General features: G+C 38.1%; 3 protein-coding genes across 8 annotated transcripts; all 3 read left to right on the top strand.

Moving 5' to 3' along the window:
• Positions 1–1,162: 1,162 nt before the first annotated feature.
• Positions 1,163–4,555, top strand: LOC133740007 (uncharacterized). Its single transcript, XM_062167839.1, has 9 exons — positions 1,163–1,380; positions 1,929–2,005; positions 2,381–2,609; positions 2,731–2,885; positions 3,003–3,048; positions 3,141–3,232; positions 3,399–3,495; positions 3,665–3,721; positions 3,979–4,555. Exons 1-9 carry the CDS (start codon positions 1,207–1,209, stop codon positions 4,096–4,098), a joined length of 1,047 nt encoding a protein of 348 aa, XP_062023823.1. The 5' UTR covers positions 1,163–1,206; the 3' UTR covers positions 4,099–4,555.
• A 6,084-nt stretch (positions 4,556–10,639) lies between these two features.
• LOC133725267 (uncharacterized) lies at positions 10,640–12,994 on the top strand. Its single transcript, XM_062152458.1, has 4 exons — positions 10,640–10,797; positions 11,141–11,229; positions 11,398–11,495; positions 12,608–12,994. The coding sequence occupies exons 1-4, from the start codon at positions 10,788–10,790 to the stop codon at positions 12,705–12,707; spliced, it is 297 nt and encodes a 98-aa protein (XP_062008442.1). The 5' UTR covers positions 10,640–10,787; the 3' UTR covers positions 12,708–12,994.
• Positions 12,995–13,129: 135 nt separating this feature from the next.
• LOC133725266 (uncharacterized) lies at positions 13,130–18,408 on the top strand. Of its 6 annotated transcripts, XM_062152457.1 has the most exons (15): positions 13,130–13,525; positions 14,018–14,429; positions 14,673–14,767; positions 14,862–15,020; positions 15,094–15,202; positions 15,311–15,430; positions 15,577–15,704; positions 15,772–15,844; positions 15,920–16,143; positions 16,252–16,308; positions 16,409–16,583; positions 16,820–16,942; positions 17,050–17,220; positions 17,757–17,816; positions 17,943–18,408. In XM_062152457.1, the coding sequence occupies exons 1-15, from the start codon at positions 13,479–13,481 to the stop codon at positions 18,057–18,059; spliced, it is 2,070 nt and encodes a 689-aa protein (XP_062008441.1). In that variant the 5' UTR covers positions 13,130–13,478; the 3' UTR covers positions 18,060–18,408. The 6 variants fall into 6 exon arrangements, with proteins under 6 accessions (XP_062008441.1, XP_062008440.1, XP_062008437.1 ...); XM_062152456.1 differs by having other exon boundaries at positions 14,081–14,429; positions 15,094–15,430; XM_062152453.1 differs by having other exon boundaries at positions 14,021–14,429; positions 15,094–15,430.
• The last annotated feature ends 1,844 nt before the right edge of the window (positions 18,409–20,252 follow it).

The following is a 20,252-nucleotide window of genomic DNA, read 5'->3' as shown; positions in this document are numbered from 1 at the left end:
AAAGTCTTCAAATCCATAGCATAGCAGCTCATCTCTCCCTCAAAACGGTTTTTCTCGGAAGCATTGAAAATGGTCAATATCAGTTGCCTAACTACTTCCATAGTAGTTGGCCATGATGGTCGATTTGGTGAACATCCTAAAATGGATTTCTCTTTCCCATCCATACCTTATCTAATTAAGTGCAAAAATAGCCCCAGTATGACATCTTCAAAATTGTATACAATATGTGACGATTCGACATGTTCGTATGTTTCGATTGATCCGATTTTCATAGAAACCATTTTGATTTCGAGTCTTTTACAGTCTAACCATATACCATATGAGACTGTTTATGGATTATCAATGCAATGCTCATATGCAACTATTAGGTGGTTTAAATTAAAACTTTAAAGCTAATTTTGTTCTTGCTTGAAGTGCCATTCAATATTTTAGAAAAAAAGAATAATAAGCAAAGCTATCCACCAATGAATATTGAATAGTGTGCTCTCCACGTCCTGGTTTGAAGACGAAAGACATTGCCTTTTTGAAGTCTCATGCAGTTGACTAGTTGAGGCTCTTATAAAATCTTCATCAAATCCCTTTAAAAATAGTAACAGATGATTTCAGGGAGAAATACCCTTTTGATGGATTTAGTTGATCCCAAAAATTTGGCCTACTAATAAGGACGACGAGACTTTAAGGGGGAGTGGGTTTGTTGGTATGACACTACGAGAGGATCACCAACTTCATTTTCCACATATCTGGTTCATCTCCTTTCCATTCTTACCAACAATTTAGTGCAGAAATCAAAAAAAGAATTAGTAGTCAAATTAGTAACTTAAAAAAAGTAAATCCCATTATGCTTGATAAGCAACAACAAAAATTAATAAATAAAACAAGAGATTCACTGTTACACTCACGAGAAGAGTTCGATTCTCATATTTTCTCTTCATAATCTGTAATATCATACTCAACCAAAATTGTTAACAAGTCATTTAAGGTAAGCAATATTAACAAGATGGTCCATCATTCAAGGTAAGCAAAATAATATCTACTCCATGGTCTAAACATGTAGTAATTTAAGATACATAAAAGAATTTAAAAAAAAAAAACTAGTACCAAAATATACATCAAAACGATGTCGTTTGGCCCTGTCGGCCAGCGGGTATAAAGCACAGAAGCTCAGGAGTTCAGAAATGGAAAAGATCAAAAATTGAAGCTTTGGTGATGATTAAGCTTCCGATTCGGAGAATGACGGAAATGGAGAGCGCCGGAGAGTATCATATCGGCCCCGACGAGTCGTACCGGTCTCTGCCGTCGGTTTACTTGGCCTTCTTGACAATCTGGTTCATCTCCGCCTGCTCCTGGACCTTCAACACCTACAAAAACCGACACCTCCAGGTCGCTAATTCAATCCCATTTCCTAAATGTAATCTCAAATTCGTTTCTGGGTTGCTGAATTTGAACATGTAAACGTAGGGTTTTGACTCGTAGGAGAGAAAGTTTGAAGCTTTTGAGTATGCTCTGTTTGGTTGAATCAATACAATGTTTAGGATCACCGGTTTGGGTTGGTTTACTTGCATCAGTGGCTTAATTTATTCGAAAAACAAAGTTGTGTTTCGATGTTTGATTACTCTGTTCTGTTAAGTTTGTGAGAAAATTATAGTGATCATTGAGAGGAGATGATATGTTTGGTTATGAAAATCATTTCTCAAATGAAAAAAGAATTGTTTCCTTCAAGAACTAAGGGATTTTTCTTTTTTAGGTTCATAATTAGACTATTTTGTTATAATTTGAAGTTATTTCCTTGTCCTAAATATTCATTAATTTGGATTCTTTTATATCTAGGAAAAGGTGCTTCATTTCTCTGTTAATGTTCTGATTATTTTGATTAATTTTTATTTACGGGGTTTTGTTGCAATTACTGATTTGTTGTTGAACTAGAGCAGTCGAATAATTTGCAGTGGACGCTCACATCTGTACCATTAATTAAAGCCTTGCAACTCACATTGTCTTTCCTCTTCTGGTATGTTCTTGTTCTTTCTGGGAAATACAGTTTACATACTATTGATGGTGCAAAAAAGGAAAAATGATAATGAATAGACAAATGCATTTGTTTTCTCTTTTATGAAGAACCCTTCTACATTTAAGGCTTGCATGGGAAAATTATGTACTTAGAAACAGCTGCTGGGATGGTTTCATCATGGTATACTCTTTTACATTCTCTGTGGTGTTCAATAAAGAATCAAGTGTAAAAGTTGTTATATTAGGCAAGGAAATAAAAATTAGAAATTCCCTATAGGAATTTACATCTATTATTTGACAAGGTAATGCACAGTTGAACCCTCTTTGTTATGATTATTCTATAGAAATACTAAATCCTGATGTTTCGCTTTTGTAGGTATTCATGCTTTCATCTACAGATATGCTCTCTGTGGATGTCATTTGGGGTGTATGTAACTGGAGTGATATTTCAAACAGCTTCTTTTGTGTCCTTTTTACTCATATCTCATGGTTACTGCATCATGTGCGAGCGTCTTTCAGTGACTGAGCGGCGTACTACTGCTTCCCTTGGCTGTGTGTTTTACTTGACTCTAGTTGGATACAGAGCTTCTGTACCTTATTTTTCTGTGAGTTTCATTGACTAACTGATGCATTACACTGGTAGATAGGCTTGTACTGTTTATTGTCTTAATTGTTTTTCTGTGTGTACTAGCTAGCTACTAATTTTCTGTTACTCCCATGATCCAGGTCCTGCTGCTGCTTAACTATTTTATCTCATTCTACGTGATATTCCACCATATATCTCAAAATCTGTTAGTGTTGCGGGAACAGTTAAGTTTCATAGATAATGAGGATGTGCATGCAATGCATGATGCAGTCTATACAAAGTACATCATGTTCAAGTACGTATTCCACATTTCCACATGCGTATTCCCATTTATTTTCTGGTTCTACATTATTCTGACCTTATCAAGAGATCATTACACATATAGTCTCATTTTCTATATGTTTTAATACAGAAAATTCCAAGGTGCAATGCAGATAGTAGCCATGGCAGAGACTGTGGTATGATATCTTGACTTTAGTGATTATGATTATATATGCAAAAAGACATGTACACAGACAATAGAAAAGACAATTAACATTCTGCTTTTCAGATATATATTAACATGGATGACTCATCAGAAAATTACTGGATTCGATTATTAGTTCGAGAGTGGGCACAGTTCTGCATCTTTGTTTACATAGGGTATGTCTACCTTTTGGCTCTTTAAATCTGCTTTTCATGAGAACAATTTGGTTCTGTATTTGTTGAATTCAGTTTCTAACAGCTAAAGTCAGCATGCAAGAAATTTCTTCCTCCTTCACCTTCATACAGCGCTTTGATGTTGTAACTCTATGACTGTCTCTGGTAGGTGGACTTTTAGGTCAAGGGACTTGGCACCACGTTTTTCAGTTATGCCAACTTTGAAATCTAAAGGGGAACTAGCAGTCGCTCCCATTTATAGCATTGTAAGTTTTTTTCCTCAACACTTGCATACCCCAGGAATCCATATCCGAATTGCTTTCACTCCCTTGGTTCAGAAATTGGAACCCAATGGTGAAGGGAATAAAAAGTTATAGTAGAATTTGCACATTCTTCTCCTTATCTTTGTGTTAATCCCAAATCATATCACTGCAGGAAATGGATGCAGAAACGTTCAGAGATTTTACTCGGCATGAATGGCACATTGGTGTGGTAAGCAATAGGAACATGAACTAATATCAGCCTTTTTATTATTATTATTATTATTATTATTTTTATATGTAATTATTTCTGCATCTTAAGACTGTTCCCAGTCGACCAGCTGTTAAGTTCTTAGAAGGGCCTTGTTAGTTTGATAACCTGAATTTACTCATCCCCTCTCAATCTTGTTTGTATACAGACTCTGTGCATTATATGTATGTGTGTGTGTTTATCTAGTAAATAATTTAACGAGGTCTGAATTAATGCAGCCAACTGTAAAATCTTCTGATGAGAGCTCAAAGGATTCTGTCTTGGTAATAATTCAGCATCCTCGTGCATTTAGGCTGACCGAAGCTGGAGCTGGAAAATCTTCTCAAAGCCAAGCTTAGACAATTTAGCACTTACACTACAGATATGCATACACAGATTGAAGCAATTGATCACTTTGAAAGAGTTTTTCAAACATTTTTTGGCGGCTAGCTATTTTGTTGGCGAGGCAAGCCACCGGCATTTTCCTTCAAATTCCAAGTCGCAGGCAATTTCCCTTTCTAGAGCAAGTTTGATTGCAATATGCAAGGACTTGTGAATTGTAAAATGTTCCACTCACTTGGATCAGCAGCTCATCTATACTTGTAAGTACATACAATCAATGAATGAAATTGTATAAATCAGCCATAAAATTAGAGAAGCAATTGTATCTTCTTTTCCCTTTATTTAAGTCTGTTAGTGTACCATTGGCATCCGTCATTCCTCCTCGAAATGTAAATTTGAGATTGCAGACAAGTTATCTTACTTAGGCAGTCCGAGGATTTGCTATCTCAACCTTTTCTGTTTCTTTTGTTAATGGTAATTCCCTTTTTACTGTGTCTCTTGTAGCTGTGACCTTAACCAAATTAATCACCAAATAATACAACCTTTTGTTTCTTACTTCTCCAAGTAACAAGATTACCACCTACAAAAGTGAAGTAACTAGAAGTGGATTTTCTATCTGTAACACAACCTGCCCAGTCTGCATCTGTATAACCACTAACATCCAGATGATTATGCTTTGAAAACATCAAGCCTTTTCTAGGTGCATACTTTAAATACCTCAGAATATGGATCACAGCTTCCATATGAGTTTCACTTGGATTATGCATGAATTGACTCACAACACTAACTGCATATGCAATATCTGGCCGAGTATGTGAGAGATAGATTAATCTGCCAACTAACCTCTGATAGCGAGCCTATCTGTAAGAGTTTGATTAGGGTACTCAGCCAGTTTATGATTCTGCTCAATAGAAGTACCAGCAGGTCTACAACCTAGCATTCTTGTCTCTGTCAACAAGTCAAGCACATATTTTCTCTGACACAAGAAAATTCCTGAACTCCCCCTGGCGACCTCAATCCCCAAAAAATATTTAAGAGCACCAAGATCTTTCATCTCAAACTCTGATGCAAGCAGGTCTTTTAATCTTTCAACCTCCTCTGAATTATCACCAGTAATTATCATATCATCAACATAAATAATCAAGGCAGTTAATTTACCTTCACGGCGTTTCAGAAACAATGTATGGTCAGAGTTACTCTGTTTGTACCCAAAACGACGCATAGCTTGAGAGAATCTACCAAACCAAGCTCGTGGTGATTGTTTGAGTCCATACAAGGACTTATTCAACTTACACACAAATCTTCCTCTTGTGCTTGCCTCATATCCTGGTGGTAGATCCATGTAGACTTCTTCAGATAGCTCTCCATGTAAAAAGGCATTCTTCACATCAAACTGTTGCAAAGGCCAATCTAGATTAGCTGCTAGATACATCAACACTCGAACATTATTAATCTTTGCTACTGGAGCAAAGGTCTCCTCATAATCCACGCCATATGTTTGAGTATATCCCTTTGCAACAAGTCTTGCCTTATATCTGTTCACTGAGCCATCTGCATTGTGTTTGATAGTGAACACCCATCTACATCCAACAACTCTCTTTCCTTGTGGAGGTGGCACCAACTCCCAAGTATTACTCTTCTCCAATGCCTCCATCTCTTCATTCATCGCTTGACACCATTTGGGATCCTTGAGAGCATCCTGCACTTTACTGGGAACACACACAGAGGATATTTGATTCACAAATGAAGCATGGGATTTGGATAACCGATGGGTGGATACAAAGTTAGCTATGGCATACTTAGACTTAACATCTAAACTTGGTTCATATTGACGAGGTGGTTTACCACGGCTAGACCTAGGAGGCAAAACATACACACTATCACTATTATTAGAGTTAGAAGAAACACCACTAACCTCAAGATTGGGACGTTCCTCAGGGATTGGTTGACAATGGTTATCTGTATCTGAGAGGGGTGCAGGAGCTTGGCCTTCTTGGATTGCTAAATTTCGGTCATCGTGTTCTAGTTCTTCTGGCGATCGATTGTCAGGAATGGAAGAATCGATCATTTTGCTACTGGGAGCTTCTGCCTCGCTGAACGATCGATCGCCAGGAATGGAACGATCGATCGTTTGGCTACTGTCTTCTTGAATTACCATGTCTTCGATCGCTGGCATTCTGGTGATCGATCATTGGATCCAAAATTACATTACCATCATCTTCAATTGGCTGTGAATCATCTTCAATTGGCTGAATATTAATCCCACAAGACTTCTCTTCCAAAAAAGTGTGTTTCTCCACCTGAAGTGAAGGATTGGTGGAAGAAAAATAACATGCATCCTCATAAAAGGTGACATCCATGGTAACATAAACTTTCTGTGTAGGAGGATGAAAACACTTGTAGCCCTTCTGATTAACACCATAGCCCACAAATACACACTTTAATGCCCTAGCATTGAGTTTGGACCGTTGATTCTTAGGGACATGGACAAACACTACACACCCAAAGACACGAGCATGAAGATTAGAAAACGAAGGGACAGACACACGATTGGAAAGGGCAGCATAAGGGGTTTGACCATTGAGAACAGAAGAAGGTAGCCTATTGATGAGATGGCAAGCAGTGAGAATTGCATCTCCCCAAAGATACTTAGGCATATGAGCACTAAATAGAAGAGACCGAGCTATGTCAAGAACATGACGATTCTTTCTTTCTGACACCCCATTTTGTTCAAGGGTTTGAGGGCAAGTAGTTTGATGAACAATCCCATGAGAATGAAAGAATTGGTGAAACTGAGAATTGACAAACTCCCCCCACTATCAGAACAAAAGACTTTAATATTGGCTCCAAATTGATTTTGAACAAGAGCAAAAAATTCTTGGAAAGCAGAGAAAACTTCATATTTGTGTTTCAATAAAGAGACCCAAGTAAGACGGGTATAATCATCGATAAACAAAACAAACCAATGTTTGCCAGACAAGGTTGACTCACGGGAAGGTCCCCATACATCAGAATGAATAAGCTCAAAAGGAAAAGAACTCCTAGTAGTACTCAAAGGATAACTAGTACGATGACTTTTAGCTAAGACACATGACTCACAATGCAACTTAGACTCATCAATGCCCAGAAACAAGAATGGCATAGATTTCTTCATGACACTAAAGGAGGGATGTCCCAATCTCCGATGCCATAGCCATAATTCTTCAACTTGATTAGTAACCCCAGTTCTTGGACTGCCTTCTCCGGCTTCATTCCGGTGAACATGCAATCGAGATGAAATAGTCGACCCCTCAGATAACCCCTGCCGATTATTTCCCTGGTTAGGAGGTCCTGAAAAATCACATACAAAGGAAAAATTGTTACAGAACACCGAGATTGAGTATTAAGCTGAGGCACAGATATGAGATGATGAGAGAGATCAAGGACATAAAGAACATTATGTAGTGTCAAAGAAGGAGTGAGACGAACAGACCCTATGCCTAAAACAGGAAAAGAATCACCATTGGCATTGACAACAGAGGAAATAGAGGGTGGATTGAGAAAAAGGAAGAAACTACGATCATAGGTCATATGGTCAGATGCTCCAGAATCAATTATCCAAGTACCACCAGTAAAGCTAGAAAATTTTAAAGCAATTCCAATCTTACCATTACCACTGTGACTTACTGATGCGGTATCCTTACTAGCCAAGTTGGTGTGATCTGGTTCTGTCACCGCATAGTAATCTTGGTCTTGAACAAGATGAACAGCAGCCTTTCCCTTGGGTTTGTTGTCCTGAGGTCGAGGCCTATCAAAGTAGCCTGCTGGAAAACCAACCAACCTATAACAATTTGCTTTGATGTGGCCTGGATTCTTGCAGTAGTTACAAGTCAGATTTGAGGAGAACCCGGGAGGAGGACCTTGAGGAGAGGGACGCAGAGAAGAAGGAGGCCAATTGCCTGAGAGTGACCGATTACTTGAGGAATTGGATGGCTTTGATTGTTTTGCAAGGCCTGCAACTTCTGAAGTAACTGCTCTAGTTCCAGCCCTCTGGGTCTCATCTTTGCGAATATAAGCAAAGGCTTGCTGCAAGGTTGGTGTGGTAGTCTGGCGAAGTAATTCGCTCCTTGCATTCTCAAATATTGGATCTAGGCCAACCAAAAAAACATGAACTCTTATGAGATCCTGCTCCTCCTTATAAATCTTGACATCATCCGGGCACTTCATGCGACATGGACGCATTTGATCAATTTCTTGCCAAATCCCCTTTAGTTTTGCAAAATACATGGCAACTGGTTTTCCATCTTGTGTCATACGGGCGACTTGAGTGCTCAACTCATAAACCTCGGCAAAATCTGTTCCATTAAAATAGATCTCCTTAAGGCTTTCCCAAATTTCTTCAGCTGTATTACATCCCATAATCATCTGTGAAACATCTTCAGTCATGGATTTGTAAAGAATAGAGGTTACCGAGCCATTTGCAGTCTTCCATTTTGAATAATTGTTGGCTGCAATTGGTGGTTCAGCAATTGAACCATCAACATAGCCCACCTTATCGATTCCACAGAGGTGAGCCTCCATCATCTTCTTCCAGGTTCGGTAATTAGAGCCATTGAGCTTGACACCTCCATAACTTCCAGTTGAAATCTTTAATGGAGACAGAAATTTGGTTGGAACCATGAGACGTCTCACCATCTCCATCTTGCTTGATTACGGTCGAAACATCTTGATCTTTAGCCATGGTGAATACGCAGCGGAAGAAAAAACAACAAAGTTCTTGGAAGTATAAGAAGGCAACGGTGATGAAAGGATCAAAGGACAAGGACCAAATCCAAGCACAATGAACAAGGGTCAAGGATCAAAGAACAATGAGTCAGAGTCTAGGATCGGATCTCCGCTCTGATACCAAGTCAAAATATAACAAGAAACAAGAGACAATTTTGGCTGAATAATTCTATATTCATTCACCTTACAAGAAGGAATTATATACAAATTACAATTGTGCTTAATAAGACAAGTACTATTCCTAAGGTAAGTAGTAAATCAAATAATACTACAAATATTACAGATCACAGAATATAACATCTACACTTTCGACAAAACCCTAAAGGCTATTCTTTCTCTCAACCCTAGTACGCGCCTCCGCGCCCTACTCCCTTCAAGCTCGTCCGACTACGCTGCCATGCTAGGCGGGCCTCGGCCTTTGCCAGTGTGCGTTGTGCGTGGTCGGACGGGATTCGTTTTCTGAGATGCTTCTAGATGTGCGGCGAGGCTGCAAGAGTGAATGAGATCGGAAGCAAGTTGGTGCCCGGATAGATCCCGATTTGGCTACGGACTGGTGATGAGATCGGAAGCGTTTGGCGGCTACTGATGGCTGACGGGGAATCTAGTGGCTGGGTGCAATCTGCTGCGACCTTCAGATTTGGAAGAGGATGAGGCTCAAATGCAAATGGGGCGGTTGCGAGGCTAGATAAGGCGGCGGGCGGCGGGAGGATGGATTTACAGGTCCGTTCTGGTGGCGATCTCGTCGTTTGGTTTCGGTTGAGGCGCTGGCCTTGGTGTGTTGGTGGGGTGTTTACCCAGTGTGCTACGACGATGGCGAATTCGTGGATGTCGATGGTGGCAGCGACTATGTGGTTGTCAGTGGCGGCGGCGATGTCGTTCTTTGGTCGTGGTGCGGTGTTCTGCTCGTCACCAATGCTTTAGGGCTGGGCCTGGTGGCTAGGTCTTGGCATTTGGGCTATGTCCTTGGGCCAGATCTGTTGTTCAAGTGGACGGGTCATCCGGTGTTAGTTTTCTTGTCTAGTCTTTCAAGTGGTCTTAGTGGCTTCGGCCTACTTCTAGTTTTCTATAAGTTTCCTGTTTTTCCTCTTTGTGTCTAGCATTTGAGGTAGAGTCTGGTGCTATGTAGGTTAGCTTCTCTAGTCGTACACCAATTAAGGTCTCTAGGCGGCTAGGGTTGCTATGGCAAGAACTTAGATAGTTTTGGAGTTTGTTTCATTTGGCTAGGCATTATGAAATGTGCGTATTTTGCTTGTTAATGAGGGTCACCTGTCATATGTTTGGCGGCTTGTGCCAACAACTACTTTTGGTGTGAGACAGCGTATGATGTACGTGCCTTCTGGCCATGGATAAGTAATGAAGTTATCTATTTTTCAAAAAAAATTACAGATCACAGAATATTACAGAATATCTACATAAATAAGGTAAGTATGACTCACGCCAACACTAAGAACTTGGGAAAGTGTATAGAATGTTTAGATGCTTGAGTTGTTCTAAGAATTTGTATTGTGTCTGCCATTCCCAAAGCACTCAATGAAGAATTAGAAGGGTGGAAGGAGATAGTATCCTCAGAGTCAGAGAGCTATGTCTATAAGCCTCACACCTGCAGTGTTGAGGTGGCGACGGAGGTGCCCAAGGTGGGTTGGAGGAAAAAGAGAAATATTTGGCAAAAATAGTGTGAAAGAGAGACGGGAAGTTCAGACCAAAAAAAAAAAAAAAAAAAAAACACAGACAAACATAGAATATCTCAAAAAACCAAAGCCCCAAAAAGCAAAAGAAACAGAAAAAAGAAGGTCCCCGAATCCGAATATATATTTTCAGACTGGAGCCTCTCTCTTACATACAATAGAGAAAGAGAGAGAGAGAGAGCGGTGAATTGGCTATGAAAAACCCATCTTCGATTGTGTATTGAAACACTCCAGTTCGTCACCCATACCTTTCTACAATGAGCGCAGGTACTTTCTCTCTGATCATTCCAGCGACCGAAATTGTTTAATGACTTCCCTTTGCGTTTTATGTGATGATAATCTTTCCGTGAAGGGTCCTCTAGGATATATATTGGCTACTCAATTTTGGTGCAAAGATATCATCTTGATTGATTGCTTAAGTTGAGCTTCAACTATTAATTTCCATCACCAATTTGATATCTTTGCTTACTTGAACTGAACGAATGATAATGAAAGAAACTCCAGTTATTTTATGCAAAGAGGGATGAAAACTCGGCTGTCAGACACAACCATGAAATAGACAGATGTATGTGTGTCTCAGTTTTCTGAAGAATGTTGTTGTTTCTTGTAGGTGGTGCCTTTGGCGGTAATAGGGGAGTCAGTCCAGTTCCTCCTGAGAAAGGTGTCTTCCCTTTGGATCATATGCATTTGTGTGACCAGGTAATGCTTTATTCCATTAATCAACGAATGCCCCTGTTATTAAAACTTTGTTTTCTTCAAGTTCCTCAAAAGTTGTATATGCTACACTGGGTTCGCCATGCTTGTTTGCTGTAAAATTCCTTACTGGGGTTGTTTTATTAAATGCTCAGTGTGTTGGCTTTGTTTCAGGCGAAAAGGGAATACCTCAATTGTCTGAAAACTTCGGGCCACCAATCTGAAAAGTGCAGACAATTCTCAAAATTGTACCTGGAGTGCCGCATGGAAAAGTGAGTTTGTTGGTTTCTGTAATACACATTATGCTCTTGTTTCTGCTAAATGTTCTGTGGGTGTACTTTTTTTGGAGTTTGTCAACATTGTGACGTCAATATATTCTTCTAAAATTAATAACCTTAACTGCAACTGTATGGCTTTGAAAAGGGGCTCATAACGTTATACAGGTGAAGTTTCACCAAGATGCTGTTGGGAAAAAATAGTCTAAGTAGTAACTTCCTTTGACTAATTTCAATGCTTGTGTTCTCTGTTAGATATTGTATTTGCTTTCTTAAAACTCAATGATCACTGTCTCCACTCGGACCTCTCTTGCTTCTGGTGGTTTTACCTTTGTGGCACACTGCTGTTATAGGTTTGTGTATGAATGCAAATCAACAACATTGAAAATGAAATTTAAAATTCATCTTGAACAACAGAAGCATTTGTATTTGAGAAACTGTTAGACATTACCACTGTTAGAATGTGAAATGGGTGAGAGGAGTATGTTTATGGATGTGCAGGACAATAGATTGAGATAGAAGAGATGGAGTTGGAATAGAACGAATAGAACACTTCTAATATCATAACACAGGCGGAGTAACGTAGGTTTGAGCTTGTTACTTTTGTAGTCGTACTTTGGTTTTTAAGCTAGTACTTACATGACACAGGCCATACTTATTCATAGAGAATTACAACTGACATAGCTATTGTTTGCAAACTTTCTCAGCACCATTCATAGTACATTTCCAGCATTTATTGGACCATTCTATAATATACGCAAGATGAGCTTCTAGGATAATCTGTTATAAACTTCTGAGGAGTCTCTAGGCTTAGTTCTTGATTTGGATATCTTTTGTGCTTCAATTCTTTAGAACACAGGAATTATTTTCAACAGAAACCATAAATTTGAATCCAACATCTTTAACTATTTGGGGTGTTAAAGGTTTTGAATTAGAAAACACAAACATAGGAAAGCATTTTACTCGCAACATTTCTTTGATTTGTGTGATAGAATCAGACCTGAATTTCTCGATATTTTTTATTTTTATTTTATTATTTTTATTTTTTTCAGTCGGACTAACAGGTTTGTGATGATCACATATCGTGATCTTTCATATGCACCTTGCAGGAACTTGATGGCAAAGCAAGACATGTCAGAACTTGGATTTGTAAAGGAAAATGGTAAAGAAGCTTCTGAAGAGAAGATTACTGAGAGGATCGGTAACTAGTCGTATTAGTAGTTGGAAGGCCAAAGTATTAGGGACGTGGGACAGTTTGTGGGAGAGTTTACTTCTAGGACTAATTCTTCAATTTTGTTGGGGATTTCCCCACCCCAAAATGACCGAACTCTGAATCGGAAACTTTTACCTCCTATCATTGACTTGTAAAGGAATCCAAAGATCATTTTTCTTTCTGTTTGTATTAGAGAGGCTACTCATTTGTATGCAGACCGATATTCAGAACCTAACAATGTTCAGATTGTTAAATTTTGATTCAAGTGCAAATTTCAGATGGAGCTAGCCACTATTATGATGTTCCTTTTACCCTTGGCCTCAAAGTTTTTTCATATCAGGAGGATCGTAAGAAACAACCTTTCGAGCTTTGCAGAACCTGCGTCTGCAATTGGCAACAGAAGTCTTTCTCCCGGAAAGAGTTTGGTTCAGGAATGAAGGGAATGGCACCAACCGGGACAGGTACTGTAATAAAAATGATCATATTCAGCTGAACTGTCTGAAATCCGTCTCAGCATAGTTTCCTTCAACTTTGTCTTGGAACCCGAATTAACAACTGTCCAAAAACTGCAAGAACAAAGCAGCTGGCGGGAGATGAACTCTAAGATACAAAATATATAATAACACTGATCTGGAAACGTTTTATTTTTTAATATTGGTTTCTAGTTGCGCACTCTCACTCTTTGCCTCGATGACTACGATGAAAGCCTGTCCTTTTATAACTTACATGGTTCATTGTACCTTCCCTTTTCTCCTTTTCGGTTCTCCATGGCTTCCCATTTCTCTCCGCTCAAACCTTATCTCTCTTACCACTCGTAAGATCTCTCTCTCTTTTTCTTTTCAAAGATGCTCAGCATATATCTTGAGCTTTTCTATGAGAATGTTAGTTTCATGCTTTATCTTACCTGGTTCATTGCTTATAAAATTCTGTTATGGCCTTACGGGTTCATTGCTTTTGAAATACTGTTATCTGGGTCTGATTGGATGTTTCATATAGTTGAACAAATTACGTAGATTTTGTATGAAAATGGTTTACGAGTTTTGTTTTGTAAGTGTTGTCAATACAGTTTGGGATTGGCATGGGTAAGAAAGTTGTATAGTAATTTGGCTTTGCTGGTTGACTATTTACTGGAAACAAGATCATGTATAGTGCAGGTTCATATTTTTCTTTTTTAATTTCAGTTATTTCCATTGCAAACCAAAGAGAAACCTGAGAAGAAGACCCAATGGCATTAACTATGTAGTCGCATTTAGCTTATTGTGAAACTCCTTGATAAATTTGATAGCACTCTCTCTTTTTGGGACAGAAGATCTGTTAGACCAGAAAACAGACAAACTATAACCAATTTGCATCAACCTACAAGGTGCAGTACAAAGGAACAAGGAACTTATGGCTTTCCAAAGAAAAGTCTCTTGTGTACCTTATTGTCTAGATGTTACCCTTCGTCAAGGTGGTCTTCATCTAGAACAGTATCATCTACAGTTTGTAAAGCTTATTCTGGTGAAGCAAGTAGTGAGAATGGTGCTGCGGTGGCTAAAATCCATGACCATGAAATTGAATTTAATCGGGTCAATTGCCTTGTGTGGGTGCTGCATGAATCTGCTAGGAGCTTCTCCCTTGCAATTGAGTCGCTAGAATTGACAGGAAGTAGTCCTGGGGTTGCAATGTCATGGTCTGGGAAGGATATACATGCATGGCATAAACGGATTTCTTATCAGGTATAAGCATATATTTTCTTTTCCTTCTCAAAGTATGTGCCAAAAATATTCTGAGGCTGCTCATCTTGTTAATGCTATTAGCATCACATGTTTGCCGATTATAGATTTTGCATGGTTCTGCCTATCTTCTTTACTTTCTCTGACTAGCGTCTATTGTGAACTTTCTTAAGTCGAGTTGAAGGCCTTGACATGCATGTTATCACTATGAATAAAATACTGAAATCAAGTACAATGGCTGCACAGGTGGCACTTTATGCGTTGTTGAAAACAGCAATTGAAGTAGAAACTTTGCTTTCTAGTGAACGTCATTACTGTGACTCTTCTCCAGTTTGCGATATGTAAGTATATTGTGTTGTAGTTATAATGCCTTAATTGATGTACTTTTTGTTCATAAATCATTTTCTTTCGTTGTTTACTCTCCATCTATTTCAGCTTAACCACAAAGATCAATTCAGTTGGAGAGCACATTGAGAGTCAATTGAACATGAGGCACTCAGAATTAGTAGAATGGTTTAGAGTGGTGGAGTTCCCACGGATTGCAGGATTTTTCATTCCTTTGTTAAGGAAGTGGTCTATGGAGTATGCAGGAAGGTTTGCTCAAATCATTTTTGCTTCTATTTGACATTAACTTGTTTTTTTGTAGCCTAAACAAATGAGTTTTCAGTGGTGTAGCAGGGATAGTTGTGGCTATCAGCTGCTGTGCTGCAGTGGCTAAATTGGGTCCTGGGCGTGTAAAGTGTCCATTTTTTGCATTTTCTATTGAGGATGTAATGGTAGAGCTCATGGATCTCTCACACAGTCTTGTATCAGTGGAAAGATTACATCACTTGGCCATTGAGGCAGGATTTGAATTGGATTTTCTGTCCCATTTTGGTAGAAAGGTTCTGCTAAGCAACAAAGGGGAAGAGGTTGAATTTTGGATTGGGTTGGCTTATGAAAAACTTTCATCAGCATTTCACAAAGAAAGTGTGATTCCAGGCAAGCAGAATTTTCGGGACAAGGTTAATTTTATGATTCATGAAATCATCTTTCTCAGATTCCTGGGTCTCAAAGACTTTTTCAATTGTTAAAATGGCCTGTTCAGTTTATATGGCTGGAATCTCCAGATAATGTCCCATGCAATCAGTTTATGTGCTTAATTATTTAGTATCCACAGGTTCAAGCAGATACTTTGGCTACTTTGGGACTGTTTGCATATCTTGGAAGAAAGACTAGATTATTCTTGTCAACAATGGGCATAAACGATATTGATGATCTACTTAAGGACTTCCTTAGGTAATAAGCTATTTCACACTTAAATTGGGTATCCAAAACTACTAAGAGTATGATGGTTTTCCTGCAGCTACTTGGAGTGTGGTAGCATTTTCATTTACCCAGAGTTTGCTTCCATAGCAGTGTATCAACAGTTCATGGAGGTCTGTTTCTAATATGTTCTTTGTCACCACTGCAAATTGCAAATCCTCATTTTGATCTGCAAATTCCCTATACAGGTAGTAACTGATGAAATTGGATGGCTTGATTTTTACGCTGCATGTCCTCCAAAAAGTATTCAAGAGAGACGAAAAAGCAAATTGCATACGATTCAGGCGGAAAAAGAGATTGCTCTCTCTGCTGTATTTACTGTATGCTATGATGTCTACTCTGGATTTGCTCACTTTTATCGTTCAACTCAACTGTCCCTGGATAGTGATTTGCTAGAATTTTTGCTCCAGAGGTATATCGCTCCCATCTTTCATTGTTGAGGTTTTGTTCTGCAAAATTTTTCTATTTATGAAAGTGGGCCGATCAGTTTTTAAGATGCGGTGTCCTTTCATTTTTTCAGTCAGAGCTTGCTTACTATTTGTTTGGAAGACTACTGGTCTGCTTATGATAAATCAAGGTACCTTTTCTTTCTGGAGTTTTTCGTTCAGATTCTCTGCTACCAGATCAGCACTACCATGGAGCAAGGAGATTAATGTGTTTGGTTTGATTTTTTAAAGCAGTGATTGGTCAATGATTGCAGACTGTGGTTGTGTTGCAACCAAGGTATCAACAATCCCCACGAAGGTATCTTTAACAATGGACGCACATGATGCACAATGGGAGCCAAGTCACTTAAAAACCGCCGGAGATAGTGAAAAGCATAGGTCTAAACACAGTCTTCAACTGAGAACGGTATTGCTTTTGGGTGTATAATACTTGCTGTTATTCCATTAAATAATCAACTGAAATGTAAGATCAATTATAGGAGTAATTCACTTATAACCGTAATGTCACCAGAGGATATTTCATTAGTCCAGAAGATAAATAATTTGCTTGACTCTCTACCTGTGTATGTGTCATTGGGTGTTATAATCTGACGTTCTGCATGTATTTGTTGGCATCTCTCTTGGTATTTCCTTTAATGGAAGGCTCCACGCTTGCTTGGGATGGAAAGCATAACGTCTATGGAGGAGGGCAGTGCCAGAAAACAAAGACATCTCCATCGAATATTGATTAAAAAGTACAGCGATCACTTGGTATCTACAGGCTCTGTAAGACCATTAATCCCCTGCTTCTGAAAAGGATGTATATGTGTGTGTATGTGAAAACTATCTATTCTATATCAGATGCTAATATTGCATATTGAATTGCTTTCAAGGATGCATGGATGGGTACTCACTTGCTTTTCATAGACCTCATGAGTGCTTTGGAGCTGCTCCTGAAACAATTGCGTGGCCACAAGGTTTCAAGGAGGGAAAGAAATAAGTTACAAAGGACACTAAATGACATTACTTCACTTGTTCCAGTTACAATTCTAATGCTACTTCCTGTAAGTGCCTTTTTGACATTTTGTGTTTCATAACATTTCCATGTGTTTTCGTTAGTTGATCCATGACTTTTAGCCATGATTTAGCTTTACGAGGAGAGAAGAAAAGCCGAAGAAATGCGAATTCTTAATACTATTGCCACTATATTAATTCACCATATTCTGTGTAGGAAAAAAAAAAAAAAAAAGTTATCTAGTGTAGAGTCTCAGGTTGTAAAGTTGATTTCTTATTTCCCTTGTATTTGATGGCTCCTCCCTCTTACTTAATCATGTAAGCTGCTAGAAACCAAATGATATTGGAACTGCTTAACCTAGATAACTATTCCCTTGAGAGATTCCAAAGTTCTTTGTTCTGTTTATCTTGTCTCTCTATCTGTTTCTTTACCGCAGTTGTAATTAGAGGTAGCTCATGCTCTTCTTTATGAAGTATTCAATTATGCTTTTAGCTGTGATTATGAATGTACACAAGAATCAAAGTTTATATAAGCAACTACAAAGCCATTTATACCAGAATTAAATTTCTTCGTATTTGTTACAAGGTATCTGCTGTAGGCCATGCTGCCATTTTTGCTGCAATCAACAAGTACACACCAGGCTTGGTAATTTGAAATACCTTTCCTATTTTATACCCCTCTTAATCCTTTTGGTAATTGATAACTGCCTTTCACCTTGTGCTTATTGGTTTGTCTGTTTTGGCTAATCATTCTTTCGTTTATGGTATCTAGATCCCTTCTCCGTATTCTTCTGAGAGGCTTGATGTTGTGAAACAACTAAAGAGAACCAAGAAAATGGAAGTTAGGACATGGAGCAACCTTGAAGATCCACCCTCTAGAATAACATAAGTGATTGGTCGTCTCGTCGCCTCTCCTAGTTAATGTTACATTTACAAGCTGCTCTCTCTATGCACCAAGTCAGAATAAAGACATATTGTGCAATTAGTCTTTGTAAATAGTTATATGAATAAACATGTATAATGTGAGAGCATGCAGGCAGGGCAGTCCATGTTAGAGTATGTGGACTTAACATTATCTAAGTCACCTTGAGATAAAACCAGTTGATTTAATCCTATGTAAATAACAAGAAGTACATGAATATAACTCTAATTCCAGTTATCTACGTGGGTGTATATCTCCTAGTAGAAGTAGGGAACTCATTTGTAATCAACCTGAATTACATTAAGTATTTGTGATAGATTCTAAGTCTCCTATCAAGATAAACATGAAGCAAGTATTGGACTCCTTATGGGATGAGTCTAGCTCGGGTTTATTGGCCAATATAAATAGGGAGCAAAGTCCCTGTATTCATCACCGTTGTCAAGCATTTTGTTCAGCCCCATTCTGAAGCTTTTGGGATCCAGAGCGCCAATGATGCAGGTGGAGTCCTAGTTCCACTAGGAAAGCTATTCTGCAGTTTATGTGTGGATGTAGTGCAGCTGGTTTAATTCATGTTGTGTATGTGTGTTATGATATGGTCTTGTGGTTGATGTGTTCCTTGTTGCATCATATAGATTTAACAATTGGTATCAGAGCTTAGGAATTTTATAAAACACATATCATGCGTTTTGTTTTGATTCAGAAAACCATACTATGAAAAATTATTTTCTGGAAAATAAAATATATTTTCTATTTAGACTAAAGCAGGTCTTAAGTGGTTTTAACCCGGTTTTAGTACTAATCCAACTCATTAAACAGGCCCAAAACCCGAGTCCAGAATTTACATATTTAAAAGAATATTACCGTTAGAACATAACGGTCACTTTTGCTTTAGGGATCGGGTTAAGATAGGGCTTACTGAGATGAATTATCAGTTATGGGATTCAAGACCCCTCTTTAGAATTGATTGGATCATATGGAAGGGTTGAAATTGTTGCTTGTTTTCTTTTTGCTTCCGCTATAAAATAATTGTTGCAGCGCTGTAGCAGAGGCCAAGGTATGTTCATTGGAAATCCCAGAACTTGTATTTAAATTTCTGCATATGGAAAGGGTTGTCATATGGATTACTGTTTAGCATATGGAAAGGGTTGTCATAATCATATTTGGAATGATTGATCATGCATATTGAAGAAATTCTGCATATATGGTTAAATGTCTCACTGTGATCGTGTGATGAAAAGTGTGGAATTGAGAATGATATGCTTACTGTGATGGTATGATTTGATGATTTTGATTGAGTATTGTTTGTTTTAAGTATGCTATGGTTTTTAGCTAACAACTAGAAATATATCTCCCAATATTAAAAACTGCAGTATTGTTATTATCATAGCATAAATTAATAAGTTCATACAGAAACTGAACATATGGTTATTAATTCTAGTTTTGTGATTCTTGGAAAATTATATTGATTATTTTGCACAAAGCAAATCTTCACTGTCGTTTTACAAAATTTGAGTATTAACAAAACTGAAACTTGTGTTGCTGCATTTAAAATTGCACTTATATTTTGTCTTCCAAAGAAGTTGTTCACTGTGTAATTTTAAATGCAGAACAGCATCATATGTAATCACAACTATCTATTTAGATACCTTGAAGCTTTTCTTGTCCAAAGATCTTGATTGATTCAAGGAATGACTAATTTTTGTAAAATGCAGTATGGTGATTTAGAACTTTAGAATATTGAGTTTTATGCCACAAAGGTGTTACTTGATATTAATTCAGTTATGGGGTTTTATAAAAACTAATCATGTATCTGCATAAATTAAAGCTCATGACTGTTTTTGAATTTTATGTCTTTTGCTTTATTTTGGTTGTGTTATTCAAATACATGATTTCGTTTTAAAGATTAACACACAGATAAAAGTTTTACTGCAGAAATCTTATTTTCTTTATTTTTCTGTGTTTTTAGGTCTAAATGTGGTCACTATAGGCCAAATTCAGTTGCTTAATGGATGGAATTATAAGAAGTGGAGAAACCAAGTTGAATTTTATCTGTCTATGCATCAAAACATGGATCTTTGCTTGATTGAGGAACAACCATTAGAGCTAGACACTGAGAGCACAGAAGAAGATAGAAAATACTATAAGGAGTGGTATAGCTCC

This window comes from Rosa rugosa, chromosome 1 (assembly GCF_958449725.1).
Source record: "Rosa rugosa chromosome 1, drRosRugo1.1, whole genome shotgun sequence".
NCBI lineage: Eukaryota > Viridiplantae > Streptophyta > Magnoliopsida > Rosales > Rosaceae > Rosa > Rosa rugosa.
Note: the sequence above shows the minus strand (reverse complement) of the source record. Positions and strands in the feature narration are given on the sequence as shown.